General features: G+C 51.5%; 7 protein-coding genes across 7 annotated transcripts; 3 read left to right on the forward strand and 4 right to left on the reverse strand.

Annotated features, from left to right (window-relative positions):
- Positions 1 to 280: 280 nt before the first annotated feature.
- On the reverse strand, positions 281 to 736 carry PMZ80_001556 (uncharacterized protein; the record flags this gene model as incomplete). The annotated part of the gene is made up of 1 exon (XM_064869999.1): positions 281 to 736. The coding sequence occupies one exon, from the start codon at positions 734 to 736 to the stop codon at positions 281 to 283; it is 456 nt and encodes a 151-aa protein (XP_064735496.1).
- A 614-nt stretch (positions 737 to 1,350) lies between these two features.
- PPH3 (phosphoprotein phosphatase PP4 catalytic subunit) lies at positions 1,351 to 2,769 on the forward strand (the record flags this gene model as incomplete). The annotated part of the gene is made up of 1 exon (XM_064870000.1): positions 1,351 to 2,769. The coding sequence occupies one exon, from the start codon at positions 1,351 to 1,353 to the stop codon at positions 2,767 to 2,769; it is 1,419 nt and encodes a 472-aa protein (XP_064735497.1).
- Positions 2,770 to 3,224: 455 nt separating this feature from the next.
- On the reverse strand, positions 3,225 to 4,652 carry PMZ80_001558 (uncharacterized protein; the record flags this gene model as incomplete). Its single annotated transcript, XM_064870001.1, has 3 exons — positions 3,225 to 3,576; positions 3,626 to 4,173; positions 4,227 to 4,652. The coding sequence occupies 3 exons, from the start codon at positions 4,650 to 4,652 to the stop codon at positions 3,225 to 3,227; spliced, it is 1,326 nt and encodes a 441-aa protein (XP_064735498.1).
- Positions 4,653 to 6,036: 1,384 nt separating this feature from the next.
- Positions 6,037 to 9,078, reverse strand: PMZ80_001559 (uncharacterized protein; the record flags this gene model as incomplete). The annotated part of the gene is made up of 1 exon (XM_064870002.1): positions 6,037 to 9,078. One exon carries the CDS (start codon positions 9,076 to 9,078, stop codon positions 6,037 to 6,039), a length of 3,042 nt encoding a protein of 1,013 aa, XP_064735499.1.
- A 712-nt stretch (positions 9,079 to 9,790) lies between these two features.
- PMZ80_001560 (uncharacterized protein) lies at positions 9,791 to 11,887 on the forward strand (the record flags this gene model as incomplete). The annotated part of the gene is made up of 1 exon (XM_064870003.1): positions 9,791 to 11,887. The coding sequence occupies one exon, from the start codon at positions 9,791 to 9,793 to the stop codon at positions 11,885 to 11,887; it is 2,097 nt and encodes a 698-aa protein (XP_064735500.1).
- Positions 11,888 to 12,079: 192 nt separating this feature from the next.
- PMZ80_001561 (uncharacterized protein) lies at positions 12,080 to 13,102 on the forward strand (the record flags this gene model as incomplete). Its single annotated transcript, XM_064870004.1, has 2 exons — positions 12,080 to 12,552; positions 12,601 to 13,102. 2 exons carry the CDS (start codon positions 12,080 to 12,082, stop codon positions 13,100 to 13,102), a joined length of 975 nt encoding a protein of 324 aa, XP_064735501.1.
- Positions 13,103 to 13,263: 161 nt separating this feature from the next.
- PMZ80_001562 (uncharacterized protein) lies at positions 13,264 to 14,082 on the reverse strand (the record flags this gene model as incomplete). The annotated part of the gene is made up of 1 exon (XM_064870005.1): positions 13,264 to 14,082. One exon carries the CDS (start codon positions 14,080 to 14,082, stop codon positions 13,264 to 13,266), a length of 819 nt encoding a protein of 272 aa, XP_064735502.1.
- Positions 14,083 to 17,051: the final 2,969 nt, after the last annotated feature.

Raw genomic sequence — 17,051 nt, forward strand, 5'->3', positions numbered from 1 at the left:
CACATTTCGGGACTGAATCCGTTTGAGAGATCCCGGGCACAGGCGGTTGATTGAGGTGGTATGTTGAGCCTCATACAAATACTCAGACAGTGTTCCGTCAAGCAATGGAGATATTGTCTCAGACCCAATTCGCCTGAGATATTTTGACCTTATTCGTCCTCATCCCGCTACAATGGTGGTACAGTACTCTTTCGAAGTGTCGTACTGACGCGTATACGCATGAATTGATTTCCCAAAGATCTCGGCCGTGCCTTCATTTGTTCCTGTACAGATCATCGTGTCATCTCGTTTCCGCCTTGATCGGGCTTGTATCGTCGCTATCCTCGAAACCTAGCAACCGTCCCAGTGCACCCTTCGGCTTCGGAACCGGACATGGTCTCCTCGCGTTCTCTTGGTCCATTGCTGCAGCTTCGGCTTGTAACTGCTGTAAAAGTTCTGCTTCTTTCTGCATCTTCATCTGCCGCCTCGTCGCGTGATCTGTTGTGGCTACTGCGTCCGTCACCTTCGCTGGCGCTAGGTCGAGTTCTTCCACAACCTGCACAGGCTTTTTCACCTTCCGCACTCGTCTCATTGCGCGTCCATCCTCTGTAATTATGATTTCGGAATCTAGATACTGCTTCGTTGGTCGTGGGCACGGCCAGATATGAGGGACTGCGACGACTGCGAATGAGGCGAGTAGTGTGCCGGCGAAGAGTGTTGATGTTGCTCTTGAACGTGGGTGGAGGTGGGATGGCATCGTGGCAGAGCTTTTGAAGGAGGATGGGGAGCTTGGAGTAGCTGAAATACGTCGTCACCGCTGTAATATCATCGCACCTGATGGTTGTGGTCGTCAAGGAACAACACGACGTTGATAGTAAAAGCTTCACTCGATGTGCTTCGATATTCCGCTCAGCCAATACCAGCAGCTCCTTCTCGGAGTCGTGCTGGTGTTTGAGTTCTGTTAGCTTCAGATCTTAGCGTGAATCTAATCTTATCTCCGCTGTACTGCACTGCGGAAAGTCCTCTGACGGAAAGTGCGACTGCGGTCGCGACTGCCAGCTATTTTCACTACACAATTTCAGACAGGAACCCACCACTACAGTTCATACTTTCCGTACATACCGCCGCTGTAACGAAGAAGCAAGCGACACACAAACACCACATACAGCAAAGCCAATCACTACACATCACCGCATAACCACAAAACCGCCATCAAACTTAACCTCACGTCACATCCTCACGCGACAGAACGCGCCACAACCCACACCTCAGCACGAGCACCCTCCACCACCAACGCAAGCTGCGCACGACCCTCCAACCCCTCCCACTTCCACCTCATAGGCCTCCGGGCCACCCTCCCACCAACTCACAATGTCCGACCTCGACCGCGCAATAGCCCAACTCCGCGCCTGCCGCCCCATCCCCGAACCCCAAGTCCGCGAACTCTGCTACCGCGCCCGCGAACTCCTAATAGAAGAAGCAAACGTCGTAACCGTCGACGCCCCCGTCACAATATGCGGCGACATCCACGGCCAATTCCACGATCTCATGGAGTTATTCCGTGTCGCTGGGGACGTCCCGGATACCTCGTACTTATTCATGGGCGACTTCGTGGATCGGGGCTTCTACAGTCTGGAGAGTTTCTTACTACTGCTGTGTTTGAAGGTGCGGTATCCGGATCGGATTACGCTTATACGGGGGAACCATGAGTCAAGGCAAATCACGACGGTGTATGGGTTTTATGATGAGTGTGTGCGGAAGTATGGGAGTGCGAATGTGTGGCGGTATTGTTGTGAAGTGTTTGATTATTTGGCGCTTGGGGCGTTGATTTTGGGGGCTAGTACGGATGTGCCGGAGAATCGGATGCAGACTACACAGGGGGGTGGTGATACGCAGACGACGTTGCCGGATGTGGAGGGGGAGATTGAGTGTGAGGTTTTGGATGCGAGTGGGGAGGTGAGGGAGAAGGTGTTGAGAAGGCAGTTTAGTGTGAGGCCTGAGGCTGGGGCGGGAAGTAGGATTAGTCCTGCGCCGGAGAGGGATGTTGAGGAGCCGAGTAGTCCGACGAGGGAGTCGAGATCGAGTCCGGGAGTTGGGGCGAGACCACAGCAGCCGCAGATGGGGAGTCTGTTCAAGCCGCCGCCTACGACGACGGGGGCGTTACTGTGTGTTCATGGGGGTTTGAGTCCGTTGATACAGAATCTCAATGCGATTCGGCTGCTGGACAGGAAACAGGAGGTGCCACATGAAGGTGCCATGTGCGATTTACTATGGAGTGATCCGGATGATATAGAGGGTTGGGGGTTGTCACCGCGAGGCGCAGGGTTCCTATTTGGAGCAGACATCGTGCGGAAATTCAACCATGCCAATGATCTAAGTATGATCTGTCGCGCGCATCAATTGGTCATGGAGGGTTACAAGGAAATGTTCGATAAGCAGATTGTGACGGTGTGGTCGGCACCGAATTATTGTTATCGGTGTGGGAATGTAGCGGCTGTTATGGAAGTTGGCGAGGATGGATCTAATGGGGGCGCGATACGACGCGTTGGGAATGGAGAGGGAAGGAGGGAGATGGTTGGGCATGGGCAGGAGGGGATGGGGAGCAGGAATGTGGTTGGGGATGGACAAACGAATGGACAGCCAAATGCGAATGGAAATGGCAATGAGGGGAGTGGTGCTGTTTTCTGGAACTTGGCGACGCCTGGGAGACGGTATAGAGTTTTTGAGGCGGCGCCTCAGGGGACCAGGGGGATGCCGGCGAAGAAGCCGGTTGGGGAGTATTTTCTGTAACACTGATGTACCAAATGGTGTTATTGGGCGTTGTGAGTATGATCCTGGCTCTGGTGCATTTCTAGTGGACAATGTGCATGTACTGTATGAAATGGGGTCGTAAGCGGCAACTTACGATGAATACGGGGCGTCAATCGATGAGTGCAAACATTTATCTGCTTGTATTTTCTCCCGCAGTGTCACATGTAACTGTTACGGTCACCTACAGGTCACTGCCTCAACTTCCAGAACGACGCAGATGCGGAGTCTGCAATATCGGTCATCTGAAGGACTCTTGTGTTATGTTTGTTAGCTCAAGCCATTAGTATGCCACCGGCTGATCTGGGTGTAATTCGTTCATTCTCATGGCAGGGTACTAATCTGGTAGGCCACTCATAGCCTCACCACAGCTTTGCAGCAGCGCTCCGTACCCGCATAGGTCGCAATCAGCTGCATCACACAAGAGTGCATCCACGTCACTCTCCGTGCTCCTTGTCTCCCGCAATGGCCCTCTCCATATCATGATTGAATTCATCACCATCAGGCAAGGACCTCAAACAGGTAGACAAGCCAATTACATTGATGAAACACACAGGCTTCGGGTAGAGGTTTTCGCAGACACAATGGCGTTCACAGTAGGGTAGTTTAGTGCGTGGTGGATCTAGCGGTAGCGCTGGTGCTTGCGCAAGTTTGCCGGCTCGGGTACAGTAATATCCGTATGACTGCCAGCAGAGCTCTGTGTCTTCGCGGTCTACGCAGAGCATGTACCAGCCTGTTGAGTCGCCCCCGGTGCGGTCGGGGAATGGGGGCTGTGGATGGGCTTCGACGCTGAGGTTGTCAGACACTGGGGAGATGGTGAGGGGTGGTAGCTGCATACCTGCCGATTTGTTCCTCTTCTCTGCGTGCTAGATCGTGGAAAGCCTCTAGGACGTTTGGCTCGATGGTGGCTTCAAGCTCGGCTGCGTGGTCGGTGAGTTCGGAGATGTGGATGACTTCGGCTTCTTCTGCTTCGTTGAAGTCTGAGGGGTCGATGTCTTCGAATGGTATGGTTTTCAGGTATTCGATGCCGCCACCGTTGGGTAGGGATCTGACGCAGAAGGATGTGCCACTCCAGCCGACAAAACAGCGCGGTTTGGGATTTAAGTTCACGCAAGCGCAGTTCTCCTCACATGGTACGTATCGTTCTGTTGCTGTGGTTTGCTGGGCGAGTTTCCCAGTCGAAGTGCAGTAATATTCTCTTGGTGAGCGCTGGCGCCAATTGGTGTGTGGTATTGCGTTGCCACAGACCATGGCGTAGTCGTGACGCTTTTCGAGGTTACTGATGGCCGCGGTGGAGGTGTATTCGATGCTGCCACCGTCGGGTAGGGATCTGACGCAGAACGAGGTGCCACTATAGCCGACCAAACAGCGCGGTTTCGGATCTACCTGCCGAATTCGTTTGCATCAATCAGATATCTATTCTACCATCTCCAACTTACGTTAACGCAGACGCATTGCTCCTCACATGGTGCGTATCGTACTGTTGCGGTAGTCTTCTGGACGAGGAACCCATTCTGACTGCAGTAGTACTCTCTTGGTGAGCGCTGGCAGTATGTGGTGTGTGCCACTGCGTTGGCACAGACCATGGCGTAATCGTGACGCTTTTCGAGGTGACTGACGGCTGCGGTGGAGGTGTCTTCGGTGGAGGCCTGGATATCGATTGCCCATGTAGAAGGATCTTCGAGGTTCAGAGACGAAGTGTCGTGCTTACAACTGGAAAGGTCGAGGAAGGGGTTAGAGGATGTGTCGGCGTTTGTTGTCAGGCTTGAGACTGCGACTGGGGATGAGATGACGAGGGTGGTCATGAGTGTGAGCATAGTTAGGACCATAGCAACGCCGCTTGGCGAGAAGTGGTTGACCTTCATGGTTAGATCGTCTGTAGTAGTATTGGATTCTATCCAAGGATATAGGCGATTGTATTAGAGGGAAGAGAGTTCGAGTTGGCCAGAGAGTGGAAGGAGAGATTGTCGAGAATGGTAAGGAGATAGCGACTTCAAGCTGTGATTCAAGATTTATCAGGTGAAGGTTAGTGTACACATTTTCACTCAACACTTGGACATTTCCACGCGCGAGTGACATTTGCCCAGCCTCGAATCGATACTGCGCTTCGTCCCGAAGCTCGTGACAATTGCTTGCTGTAGGTTCCCCCGGATCTGCGAGGATTCGTTTGGGATATGTTGTTGCCATCGTCATCGGCCTTCTAAAACGCCAGCCTGCTCAATCTTCTTGGCAGCAACCTGCCGCTGACAATGCGGCAAAGCGCTTGACCACCCTGTACTTACCGACTTAGAACGATGTGACGACGCAGGATATCGCAACCTTGTGGCAGTATCAGATAGGCATTCCGGTGCATCAGAGGGACTGACTGTATTTGCTAGATCTGGCACAACTGGTGAAGGCGTTCAGTAATGCTTGCAGAGACTTGCAAGATAAAAGGGGGAAGGGCAGTCTGTGTGTGAGAACCTTTGAAGAGATGGCAGCGACTATTTCGTTGGGACAGTTCAGGCGACAGAAGGCGTAATCGGAGTAAGCTTCACTCGCTCTTGCTTCGCGTCTGCGGCGGACTGTGTTACGGAATAGCTGACGGCGCTGGAACCTTCGACACGTTTAATGATCCTGAGATCGTCAGCAACATCCAGGAGCTTCCTTGTTCAGCTGCCGCCTTCGCCATGAGAAGTCCATAAGGCGAATGCAAATTTACGGCCTCGTTGATGGCGATCGCTGTCTTTCTTGAACATTGTTGGTCTACACTGCGTCGTCCGCTTGGGCCGCCAGACACAGGAACTCATTTGCGTTGGTTAAAAAAGCCGCAGATAATGATATGATGAAAAAGGATCAGGTGTAGTTCTAGGAATCTTCAACAGTCTTCGCCACTGACCAATCATATGGATGCTTGGCCAGACTTGGGACTCACTTGCCGAGATACGATAATTCCCTGCAAGATCTCGGACCTCGTGAGATCTCAAGTAGATACATATTGCTGACTTGGACGGTAGACTTTGCGACTGTGACCGCTTACATGGCCGCAGGCGTTCGAGTATACACGACACGACCAAGAGGTGCCAAAACACGGTACCACGGTACGGAAGTAGGCTACACGACTCTTAACAGAGATCGCCGCATTGCCGGGTTCGAAGCGTTCCTATGGCAGACAACAAGCAATCGAGTCATTGAACTGGTAAGCGTCTTACATTAGTAGCCATCGACGCAATCAAGGTCTGTTGGAGACGATCAGGTTCTTGAACCCATTTACATCATCCATCTGTAGCTCTCGGTCGGCCCCAAATAGCTCCTTACCACCCCGCCCAGATCGAGCACAATCTTTTGCAACACCAAACCCGGCTCCAAGAGCCATACATCCAATCTATGCGCTCCAGTCTCCGTTATATTCCACGTAGTGTTTGATGGCAAGTCGGCATCAGCTACCATACTCGACCAGATACTTGGGAGTACGCCCAGCCTCGTCGACGGCACGGGTTGAATGGTCTGAATGCCATCATCAGATGTGCTATTCGTAGCATTTGAAGGCGAAAACGGTGTAAGTTGAACAGCATATTGTAGGGGGCGCTCAGGATCTGTGTTCAGGCCTGGAGCAAAGTACAGCGTCAGGTTAGCGAGCTGAGAAGTGGTGAAAGTATAGAAGTCGTAGGTGAGATGAGGTGTTGAGTTCGATACCTCGAGAGTAGAAGTAGTGTTGAATGGGCCAAGGGAGATGCCGGATCCAGAGAGCGTGCGCGAGAGACCTGGTACTTCGAAGAGATATGGTAAGGATGTGTCATTAGTGATGTTGGTGTAGTGGGCCGCTTCCATCGAGATTTGGCGGTCGGACTCCACAAATGTGCCGGCTACAAGACTTGTATCGTCAGAGATTGAGGTTTTGTTGAGCTGCAGCATGATCTGCGGCATCCCAAAATTGCCGTACAAGTGGTCAGTGGCGTTAATATAATCTTGCTCCGTCACAGTCGAGGTTGTAACGTTAATCGTGGCCATAGAGGAAGCATTTGTGATCTGATCCCAGTCTACTGATACGTAAAGCCTGACGTCTAGATCGCTTCCGTTCCTGCCTAGCACGCCAGTCGTGGTAGGTGAGAAGCTGACAGCAGGCTCGTCGCAAGACACATTGTAGTTGACTGGACCAGTGCCACGGTTGAATATCTCAATCCAGCGTGTCTGAGGCCCAAATGGATCCATAGCTGGCAGCGCAATAGCATTGCCTGACAATGAATGATACTTGTCGTCGCCGGGTACGGTCCCATTCGTGCCCTCGCAAGTGACACCAAGCGGCCCAGCAAGGCTAATTTCACGCTGCTGTACGTAGGCTAGAGGTGGAAGAGCATTTCGCATAGGCTGCTGCCAGTATTGATAGCCTATGTGTGTCTGATCGAGCATGTTGTTCCATTTGCCGTTGAGTAACTCATGGTAGCGTTGTGTGAGCATGTGATCGTTATCGAAAAGCTGCAGCGTGGTTTGAGCGAGCATATTGGTGGAGGTCCGACCCTGTTGTGCGTAAATGTTGTTTCGAGCAATGTCGACGTAAAGCTGGTGCATCAGCTGGCCGGCCAAGCAGGGGTGGAGGATGAGCTCGAAAAACCCTGGTTGGGCTTCTGCTGGGAGCGCCCCGTGGACCATTTGAGCTGCATCGGCGAGGGTCTTCCACTCTGCGAGAACGGTGTTGGCCTCGTCATAATTGATCAGGCTGTAGGTATTGCTGTCCAGGAGTTCGTACTTGCGACGACCAGCTAAGACTGAGTAATTCGCCATTATTTGGCTGATTTGAGGTGCTAGCTCCGGTCCAAAAGACCTTGAAGCCCACTGATATAGCCAGATAGCACCACTGTTCGGCTGGCTCAGTGTGATAGCGTCATATGCAACATCGAGAAAATGTGTGATTGGCAACTCGAGCGGCTTCAAGTCACCGACGTTCAAAATCCAGATGGTCTGGGCGCCCCGCTCGTACGCTTGCTGTAGCTCGTACCACTGCTTGTTGAGGTTGATCGTGTTGATCCATTTGTAGTCCCTGGGGTCTCCAACGTAGTCTGCGTGGTAGTAGAGACCGGCGCCTCCACTCCTCGATGTTTCGTTTGCCAACGGAAGGCGTTGCGCATTGCCCCAGTTGTCTTCTGCCCACAGGAGCGTCACGTCGTCAGGTACTTGGAGCCCCTCGGCGAAATACTCGCTGACCTCCTTGTACAAACACCACATCTGAGGTACGCCTGTTAGATCCGTCGTGTTGTAGACGTCTCGTAGAATATCTTGCTGCGTCTGTACAATGTCTTCCAAAGAGCTAGCATTCAATGTCGGACTCGCTACGTCGCCTAAGCCTCGCATGCCGAGTGTGTAGAGCGTCTCAAAGGGCTGTGCTCGCTCCACGCCTTGACGCATGAACTCTGTGACGTTTTGTTGATTGTATGCCCATGACCATGTGCCATTGAGGAAGTTCGATTGCTCGTTGGTAGCTCTTGCGAGCGGCTCAGTATGAGAGGTGCCCATCACGATACCATAGTCATCCGCTGTCTTGCCATTCTGGATGTCATCGACATAAAACATGCTGCCCCACATTGCAGGCCAAAAGTAGTTTGCACGAAGTCGAAGTAGCAGCTCGAAAACAGTGGAGTAGAAGGGGTGGGTGAAGCCAGCGCCATATTCGACATCTGGGTAGTTCTCGCGAATCCAATTTGTGAGTCCTGGTTGCTCGTCGTTGATGAAGATGCCTCGGTACTTAACACTAGGCGAAGGCCTGTATATGCTGGCCGCCGTTGCATAGATCTGATCCTGTTGTATGGTCGAGATATCTGCAAACCACCACCACGGGGACACACCGATTTGCTGCGAGATCTCGTAAATGCCAAAAATTGTACCTCTCTTATCGGCACCTGCAATGACCAAAGACCGACTTCCATTTATGTTGACCTGCTGAATCTGGTATGCTTCCCACTGTCCTTGTGTCCTCGTAACATCAACTTGACCAGCTGATATCAGACTATTTAGCACGTCAGATCGACCTATAGTGCCAGCAATAATCGTGTACTGAGACGACGAGTTGCTATTTACTCGCTGCGCAGTTCCATTCACACCAGTGACTCGCCCAAAATCTAGAGCTAGATCTTGAGCCGCGCGTTGTACTCCATACCAGTCATTATCTGCAACGGCAATGCTAGGTCCAGAGGTGGCGTCAGCTAGCAAAAAGCCGCCTGAGGTGGTCTGGAAGGTGATGGCTGAGTCCTGTGCCCAGGAGGTCCCCAGACAAGAGAAGCCAACAAGTAACGAAGAGACCACTGTTGACGCGAACATCTTGGTCTCAGCACAAGCACGGCCACCTGATCTGCTAGCTAGACGACAATGGGATTCGTCGATACTTCAAGTCATTCTTCGCTGGGCCGCATCATCTCCATGAGTTTCCTCCACGACTCGTGCCATGACAGCTCCCCATGGAAACCCATTTCGTCAGTGGAGCTGCTCCTGGAATGAACATGGTACGCTAGGCCTCTAACACAATGCTTCATGAAGACACTCCGGCAGAGTTCTGCAAGATCGGCATACACCACGGTCTCTTCGGTGCTGATACGACGAAAGGAGGAAAATCCGGGGTGGTGGAGATCGAAGTGCAAGTTAGCCGAGGTATCCACTTGAGCTTGAATTCAGCCTATTTTGAGATCGCCTTCAAGAGCTCTTGCCTTCCACCATGCGAGACTTCATTCGAATCTAGCCGAGATGTGCTTCTGCCATGAATGATGTGCCACAATGTGGTCAACATGCCTGTTATGACTATCTAGCTCGCGCACTTGCGCTGATCGGGCAGGTCCAGATGCGTGGTGAAAGCCTCCGGCAATTCAATCCCAATCGACTGTCCTGCATTGACGTGATTGATCATTGCAAGCTGTAGTACTCAATGCTTCCGGGCATACGGATGGGCAGCATCAGGACAGACATGCTAAAAGGACGGGTCCCCAGATGAAGGTGAGTATGCAGCCAAGAATCTCTCACCATTACTTCCGCACTCATCATGTCGCTTGTCAAGCACCTGCTGCTCTTATCTCTCGCCGCTCATCTTGGCTATGCAGGTGTTCTTCCCAGAAGCGGTGGTCTGAACGCACAGAACGTTCCATGTTCCTTGACCCTCCTGTACCAAAACAACCTCAATGCCTCTGACGACAGCAACCACGTTGGCTTCCTTGTGACAGATCCAACGAGCCAAGACGAGGCTAGCCAAGCTTGTGCCAGTCTCGGGCAAGCTTTACTGACTGGAGCATCAGCTCAAAATCACTCTAGTGACCTCTCATTGAGTCTCAACTATGAGGACTTTGCCGGACGTATCGATGCTAATCAACAATTCTGGATCGATGGAGCAATATTAACCCTGTCGAACGAGAGCATTGCACTTGAGCGGAGTACCTCAGATGGCGCGCAGCTCTCAGCGTTGTGTTCCAATAGCGCCAACGCCAGTGAGCCTCAGAACTCAACAGCCACACCATCAACTCGACTATCAGTGCAAGCAGGAACTAATACCTACCAAGGCTATTTCAACAAAAAGTCGTTCCGCTTCCTTGGTATCCGGTATGCTGAGGAGCCACCTCGGTTCGAGCACTCGCAGCTCTATGAGCCACAAGGACAGATCATCAATGCGACAGGCTATGGTGAGCAGTGTCTTCAGTCCGGCGGCGGAAGTGAGGATTGTTTATTTCTGAATATTCAGACTCCATACATTCCTAAGGCGGGCTCTGAGTCCGGCCTGCGCCCGGTGATGTTCTGGATCCATGGTGGAGGCTTCACCGGAGGCACAGGAGCGGATCCTCTAAGTGATGGCTCCAACCTGGCATCTCGAGAGGACATTGTCGTAGTTACGATCAATTACAGGCTCAGCACTTTGGGCTTCTTGGCTATCCCCGGCACGAGTGTCACCGGCAACTATGGCATTGGTGACCAGGTTACAGCACTAGAATGGACGATTCAAAACATTGCCTACTTCGGCGGCGATCCAAACAGAATTACGATTATTGGTGAATCTGCAGGTGCAGGTAGTGTCAGAACACTCCTGGGCTCGCCGAGAGCCGTTGGAAAGTATCAAGGCGCAGTCGCAATGTCCAACCTTGGCGGCGGTCAGGATCTGGGACGGGAATCCAATTACGGCACCACATACAGCTTGTATTATACGATAGCACAATCCTACAACGTGTCCGGAAGCCAGCTGGTCAACGCAACGAACTGTACCTCGTCCACGAGTGAGGACTCGGTGGCGTGCCTACGCGCAGCCAACGCCACAATATTGAACACTTACTCGTCGGCTCCTCGCTATGTCGTCGAGGACAATATTTTCGTCAACACAACTGAGCTCAATCTCCAGACTCCGGACAATGGTACCGCTTATGTTCCTACTATGTTTGGTATTGTCGACAATGACGGTGCATCATTCAGCAATCTGCCGATCAACGTCACTGCGGGCAATCTGACTGGTGCACTTCAGGTCGGACTCGATATTGATGCATCGGCTGCTGCATCGATTATCTCCTCAGGTCTGTTCCCGTACGTCAACGTTACCGGCAACTGGACGATTGACGCATTCAATGTCACGCAGCGCATAGCCACAGACGATACATTCCGTTGCATTGATCAGGCTACCATCTTCGCTGGTGCCGCGAACAAGGTCTTTCCGTCTGCTTACTACTATCAGTTCGATCGTGCTATAAGTGGGTACAACCCGAACAATCTGCCTGGTGCGCCCGTCACCCCGGGGTATCCCAACGGCAACCCGAACGAACCATACTTCAAACTGCACGGGGCAGACATGCCATGGGTCTTCGGCAACTTTTACGATGAGTTCCGCGATGATAATGATCTGTACTCTGTGCAGCTTGTTAGCGGGTTGTTTGCTGAGTTCATCAGATCTGGTCAGCCGAATCCTAGTCAAGCATATCTGGAGGCTAGAGGATATACAAAGACACTCCAAGCAATACAGGAGGTCGGACAATGGCAGCCAGTTACGAACGCTGAGAGTCAAGGCAACGTGCGACATTTGGACTATCCCGGATCAGTATCATCTTTCGTTGATGCAGAGCAGTGCGCGTGGTTGGGCTACCCAGTGGATTACTATGTACAGCAGTGAGCGTTCCTTTGTCCTCTGCTGTTTGCCCTGCAGTTTTCCGGTTGGACATGATGTGCAAATGTTTGCTGCGAGGAGGTGGCAACCGGACCTGACTGCATCCAGCTTCATAAGGAGTAAGAAGGTCGAAATTGACTGCTTGAACCACTCTGTTGTCGTACGCGCGACTGCTAATAAATTCGTTCCCAACACACGATGGGCCTAGTTCAATCATTGATAGTCGTTGCAGAAGCCATCGAGCCTTCCAATGAAGAAGTCGACACAGGAATTCATGGCGAGCCTTCAAACCTTCATAAGCCTCTACCGTTCCGATCCCGTGCACCCTCGCCTATCACCAACCTTGACTGGACCGTCTGCAGAGTCGGATGTAAAGGAGGCTTCACAGCTATTGAAAGAGCATCCACACAACATCATTCCTACACGGTTGACAACATCGTCCTCAAGCCGTGGACCATCATGGCATATCCGATTGAAGCTAAGCGATGTGAGCCGGAGTCAAGTGAGCCCGTCACCACGCTGGAGATCTGCGCGGACTGCTTCCGGCCTCGAGTGACCATGGGCTGCGATGGTACGTTCGAGATCGGCGTACACCCGAAGGAGAATTACTGTTCTGAACACAGAGAGATGGGCCGTAGGGATGCAATAATGGCAAGGTCTCCATACAGGGGGTATGTTTACGTCTGACTTGTGCTATGACATTGCTAATGGGCTCCCAGAAACGCGAAGTTTGGCCTCCTCGGCATCGAAGCAGAACTTGAAGAGCGAACCCGAGTTCACAAGTGTCTCAGTCACATGATCGCACTCGCATTGAACGGCTGTGAAGATCCAGCCGCTCTGATTAGTCCGTTGTGCCTCCGCATCGACCGAGACGACGGTACCGCACCGCCCGACATTATTGAGGTTGCCTTCGAGCTTACATTTATCCCAAAGTTGAGCTTCAGCGACGTTTACAGTGGTCATGGCAACATCTTCACGCACATCCACTCATCCAATTGCACGAATAAGGAGGAGAATGTTCAGAAGAGCTTCGATGCGAAGGCAAGCGAGTACTCCAAGAGAACGTGTAGGAGAATTCAACGTGCGCAAGATCGGCATCTGGACAGCTGTCCTGCCCATGCCTACTGTCGCGGTGGGCTTGGGCGATACGGAGTGATGGCTGAAGGCGCGAACAAAGACGATGGCATCCAAGAGCCAACCATGCCATATGCCATGTATTAGGGTAGCTTTTGTACACGAGGTTGCTTAGCTGTGCACTGCGCTAGCGTGAACCGGTTCCGTTCATGTCTACCTGATTAGTTTTCCAAGCACTTCCACTGATGATACACTGCTCCGCCTGGTCATAATACACCAATATCAGCAACCACAAAAGACCGCTTCTTCTATTTAGCGTCTGTGAACCATGCTGTCGCTTGCGCCAAAATCCTGCTTCCACCTTGCTCAATCACATCTCCATGACACGGGATGATCCGATCGAATTCGCCCCATGACTGGATTTTCCTCATGCTCTCAGCGAAGCCCTTGCGATCACCTGAACCAACGGCATAATACAGAAACCTCTTATGCCACTTCATGTCTCCCCGCGTATTCAGCATGCCGGCAAAGATCTTAGTAAGAATCCCGCCTCTTGGGTCGTCGCCTGTCCTGCTGAATTGTTCCGTTGCTGGTAGGTTGAAGAGCAGATCGGCCTCAATCATGGTCCGCGTTGGCTTGTGCAAGAAGACGAGCTCCTTGTTGGCATGAGAGTGGACATATTCATAGTCAAAGTCATCGTCGAATTCGGATGAGATCTTCATTTGGTGCTTGTTGTTGGCCGTGAAAACATGGTGGAACTTCGTGCCAGCGGTCTGGCTATTCTTCTCTCGTTTCTCAGGGAGGCCCTCTGGGCCGATGATGTTGGCGTCTGGGTATTCCTTAGCCCATGGCGAGAGAAACATGTGATGTTCTATGTCTGGTGCGACGATGTATCTGACGTTGCCGGGTGGAGAGGCCTGAGCATATTGCTGAACCTTGGCCTTGGCTTCTGAATTCAAGGCGACCGGTGAGAAGACGGCGAGGTTCCCTGTTTTCAGCTTGACAATGGTGCCCCGGCCGCCGAACTTGATCAGACCGGAGCGAAGGAAGGGTGTGCTGAAAGTAGCTATTGTACCAGGAACGACGTCTCGGATTACCATCGAAGAGCTTGGATCTTGCGGGGCCATTGTGGCGCTTGAAGACCAAACTCAGTAGGTAGCGTCGATATCGAAAGCAATACTTCAGTATTTTAAGGCGGTGTTTAGTCACTCGGGCCTCGACGAGTTTATTCGGGATTGATGGTTTGTGGTCGAAACTTTATGAGCGGCAGTCGACTTGTTGATAGAGTTGTCGTGATCGTTGTAGATTGATATACTGCGTCAAGATCCGTATTCAAATCTGAAGAGCGATTAGATATTGCTTAGAAGCAATTTGGAATAAAGAGTCTACAAAAAGATAGCAGACGAGGCAAGCAGGTGAAATAGTGCACACGTCATTCGCAACCGTGATTGGCCAGAAAAGAGCTAACACAAATCTACCCCTGCTAGACGAATCAGCTAGCCTGCCAAGACAGTAAATAGCGCAAGAGCCTTATTCATCATTAACTCCGTACAATCGCGTCGCGTCTATGTCTTCCACCTCGTATACCCTTCAGTATTTGATCAACCTCTCAAATGTGTCAGCAATGTCAGCAAATACGAACCACAAGCCCCAATGCCAAGGTCTCAATGTTGTTACCGGAGCATACGGTCACATCCACCCATACACTATCCACCAGTGAAGCCGAGCAACCTCGCTTCACGTGCGTCTTGGGCATTGATCAGTTCGCTCTCGGCCTGTTGTGTGGCTTTCGGCCGTAGGAGTCCATATCTTGGCCGCATGTCTGTCCCAATCACCTTATGCTGCTTTCCTGCTCTTTCGATAATAATGAACCATGACCACAAAGCTGAGCAACCAGGAAGTCGAGGCAAGGGAGCTGAATGACCAGGCTGCTTTGTACCAAAGACAGTTGGCCTCAGTACATTGTCCATTTCGCGGGATGAAGACGTCAGCAGGATTTGGCAGCTGCCCAGTCGAACCAATCGAAGTCCACAGAAGTGCAAAGGTCCCCCACCAAACACCAATGAAGTGATAGTCTATCACTGCCTACCAGAACAGCTTCTTCGGCCATATCAGTCCGATCATCGAGAATACCGTCGACACTGCAGACATTGCAATGCAGTAGAGGAAGCGCCATCCACGAAAATACCACCAGAGCGTGTAGTAAGAATCCTTAACAAACAAGTCGCCGTAGGCTTCCAGATCGAATACGTAGAGTCGGGTAACGAAGCCAATAGTAACTGTTCACTTGTCAGAAGCACGCCGGAAGTGGCTGGTCATGACTCACAAGAGCGAAACTGATCTGGAGACTCCGAATAGCGAGGCATGTCGACCTCGGGATCCCGGATATCTCGGCCTTATCGCTGACCATGTTTGGGGGTTTGCGATTTTGCGGCAATAGGGTGGAAGTGTGGGTCGGCTGAAGGACTTTGAGGATGTTTTGGGGAAAAAGAGTGACGAAATCTGTCTCCGGAGGACGTCCAACTGATATTCAAAACCAGCTCTGACTGACCTGCCATAGTGCCAATGTAGATGTTCGAGAATCAGACGGAAAAGTCGACCATTCTATCCAGAATCCAATTCAGACCATATATTGACCTTGATGCTAAATTCCAATCCGAGACATTGCGCCACATCAACAGGACTAATGACAGAGTTTCAAGCGGACGAATTCAACAACGGCACGAGCTGTGCAGAGCATTGAGTACACGCGCTGTTTCTAGAAACAATATCTGTCACGCAGTCTCGAAAATCCTCCACCCGACGGTAGCGCAGCAAGTGGCTCTCGACGTTGCAGGAATCTTACTCAATCACATCCTTTACTATTGCGCCATGTTTCTCCACGGGAGTGGCAGTGGCGACTCTCATAGACCATTTTCTGTTTGGAGAGGCATCAAGCGCTGGCAAAAGGTAGGCATTCCATAAAGAATCGTGCTAATCTGTTCTTCTACGGCAGCTTTCTCAAATCATTCACACCGGCCGTACGCCAAACCATGGCGTTGAGACAGACGAGCACCAAAAGAGCAGTCCGGTTCGATGCACGTCCTACCCTGCTTTCTTGCTCTTTCGATAGTAATGAGCCATGACCACAAAGTTGAGTAACCATGCACATGCGCTGAGGAGTGTGCCAGCATAAGCTGCTCTGAACCAGGAACAATTCTTGCAACCGGGCAGCGCTTGGTCAAACTCCTTTGTGACGACGTCCCACGCTGGTCGAGTGCCTCCTGTCCACAGCAATGCGAATGCAGCACACCACATGCTGACCAAATGGTAGTCAACCACGGCCAAAGAGAAGAACTGTCTTCGAAGTCCCATGCCTATGGTCGAGACAATGATGGAGACAGCTGACAGAGCGATACAATAAACGAAACGCCATCCGCGCCATGCCCACCATAGTTCCCTTGAGAGTCTGGCGCCTGGGTATGGCGAGCAAATATCTTGATAGATCAGAAAATTGATCGCAAAAATCTTCAGGTCCAAGGTGTAGAGTGTTGCAACGAAAACCAGACTGCACTAGTAACTGTCAGAAGGTTCCGAGTCGCAGTGAACCAACTTACTATGGCAAGGATAATTTGAGCAAGTCGAATGGGGAAGCAAATGCTCTTGGGGATTGTGACGTTTCCAACCGCATCGTCAGACATGTCCGTGTCGTCGGTCGGTCAGTTTGGAATAAGCGAGTAAAGTGGGCGGTCTTCGCGGCTTGCTGAATTCTGGGATATGTTTTCGACAACGTATGGAGATATTTGCTTGCGAGTACACACAACATGGTGACCTTGAAGGTGCCATGGCGAAAGTCTAAGTACTCGAAGAGTTCGAGAAGACGCTGACCAGTCTATTCAGGATTTTATTCAGACCTTATATGGTACCGCTACCACATCCTGATCCGAGACATCATGCTGCATCTTATTTGTCAGAGTAGCCTCGAGCCTCAAGCTCAAGCCTCAGGCCACAGCTTTGAGCAATGATCAGATCTGTGCAAATTGCTAACAGACATCGTATCATTTACGGATAGCAAGGTGTCGCCATATGGCTGATCAATTCCTTCTTGACCTCAACT

The sequence above is a fragment of the Knufia obscura genome, assembly GCF_036327395.1.
Source record: "Knufia obscura strain CCFEE 5817 isolate CBS 148926 chromosome Unknown scaffold_1, whole genome shotgun sequence".
NCBI lineage: Eukaryota > Fungi > Ascomycota > Eurotiomycetes > Chaetothyriales > Trichomeriaceae > Knufia > Knufia obscura.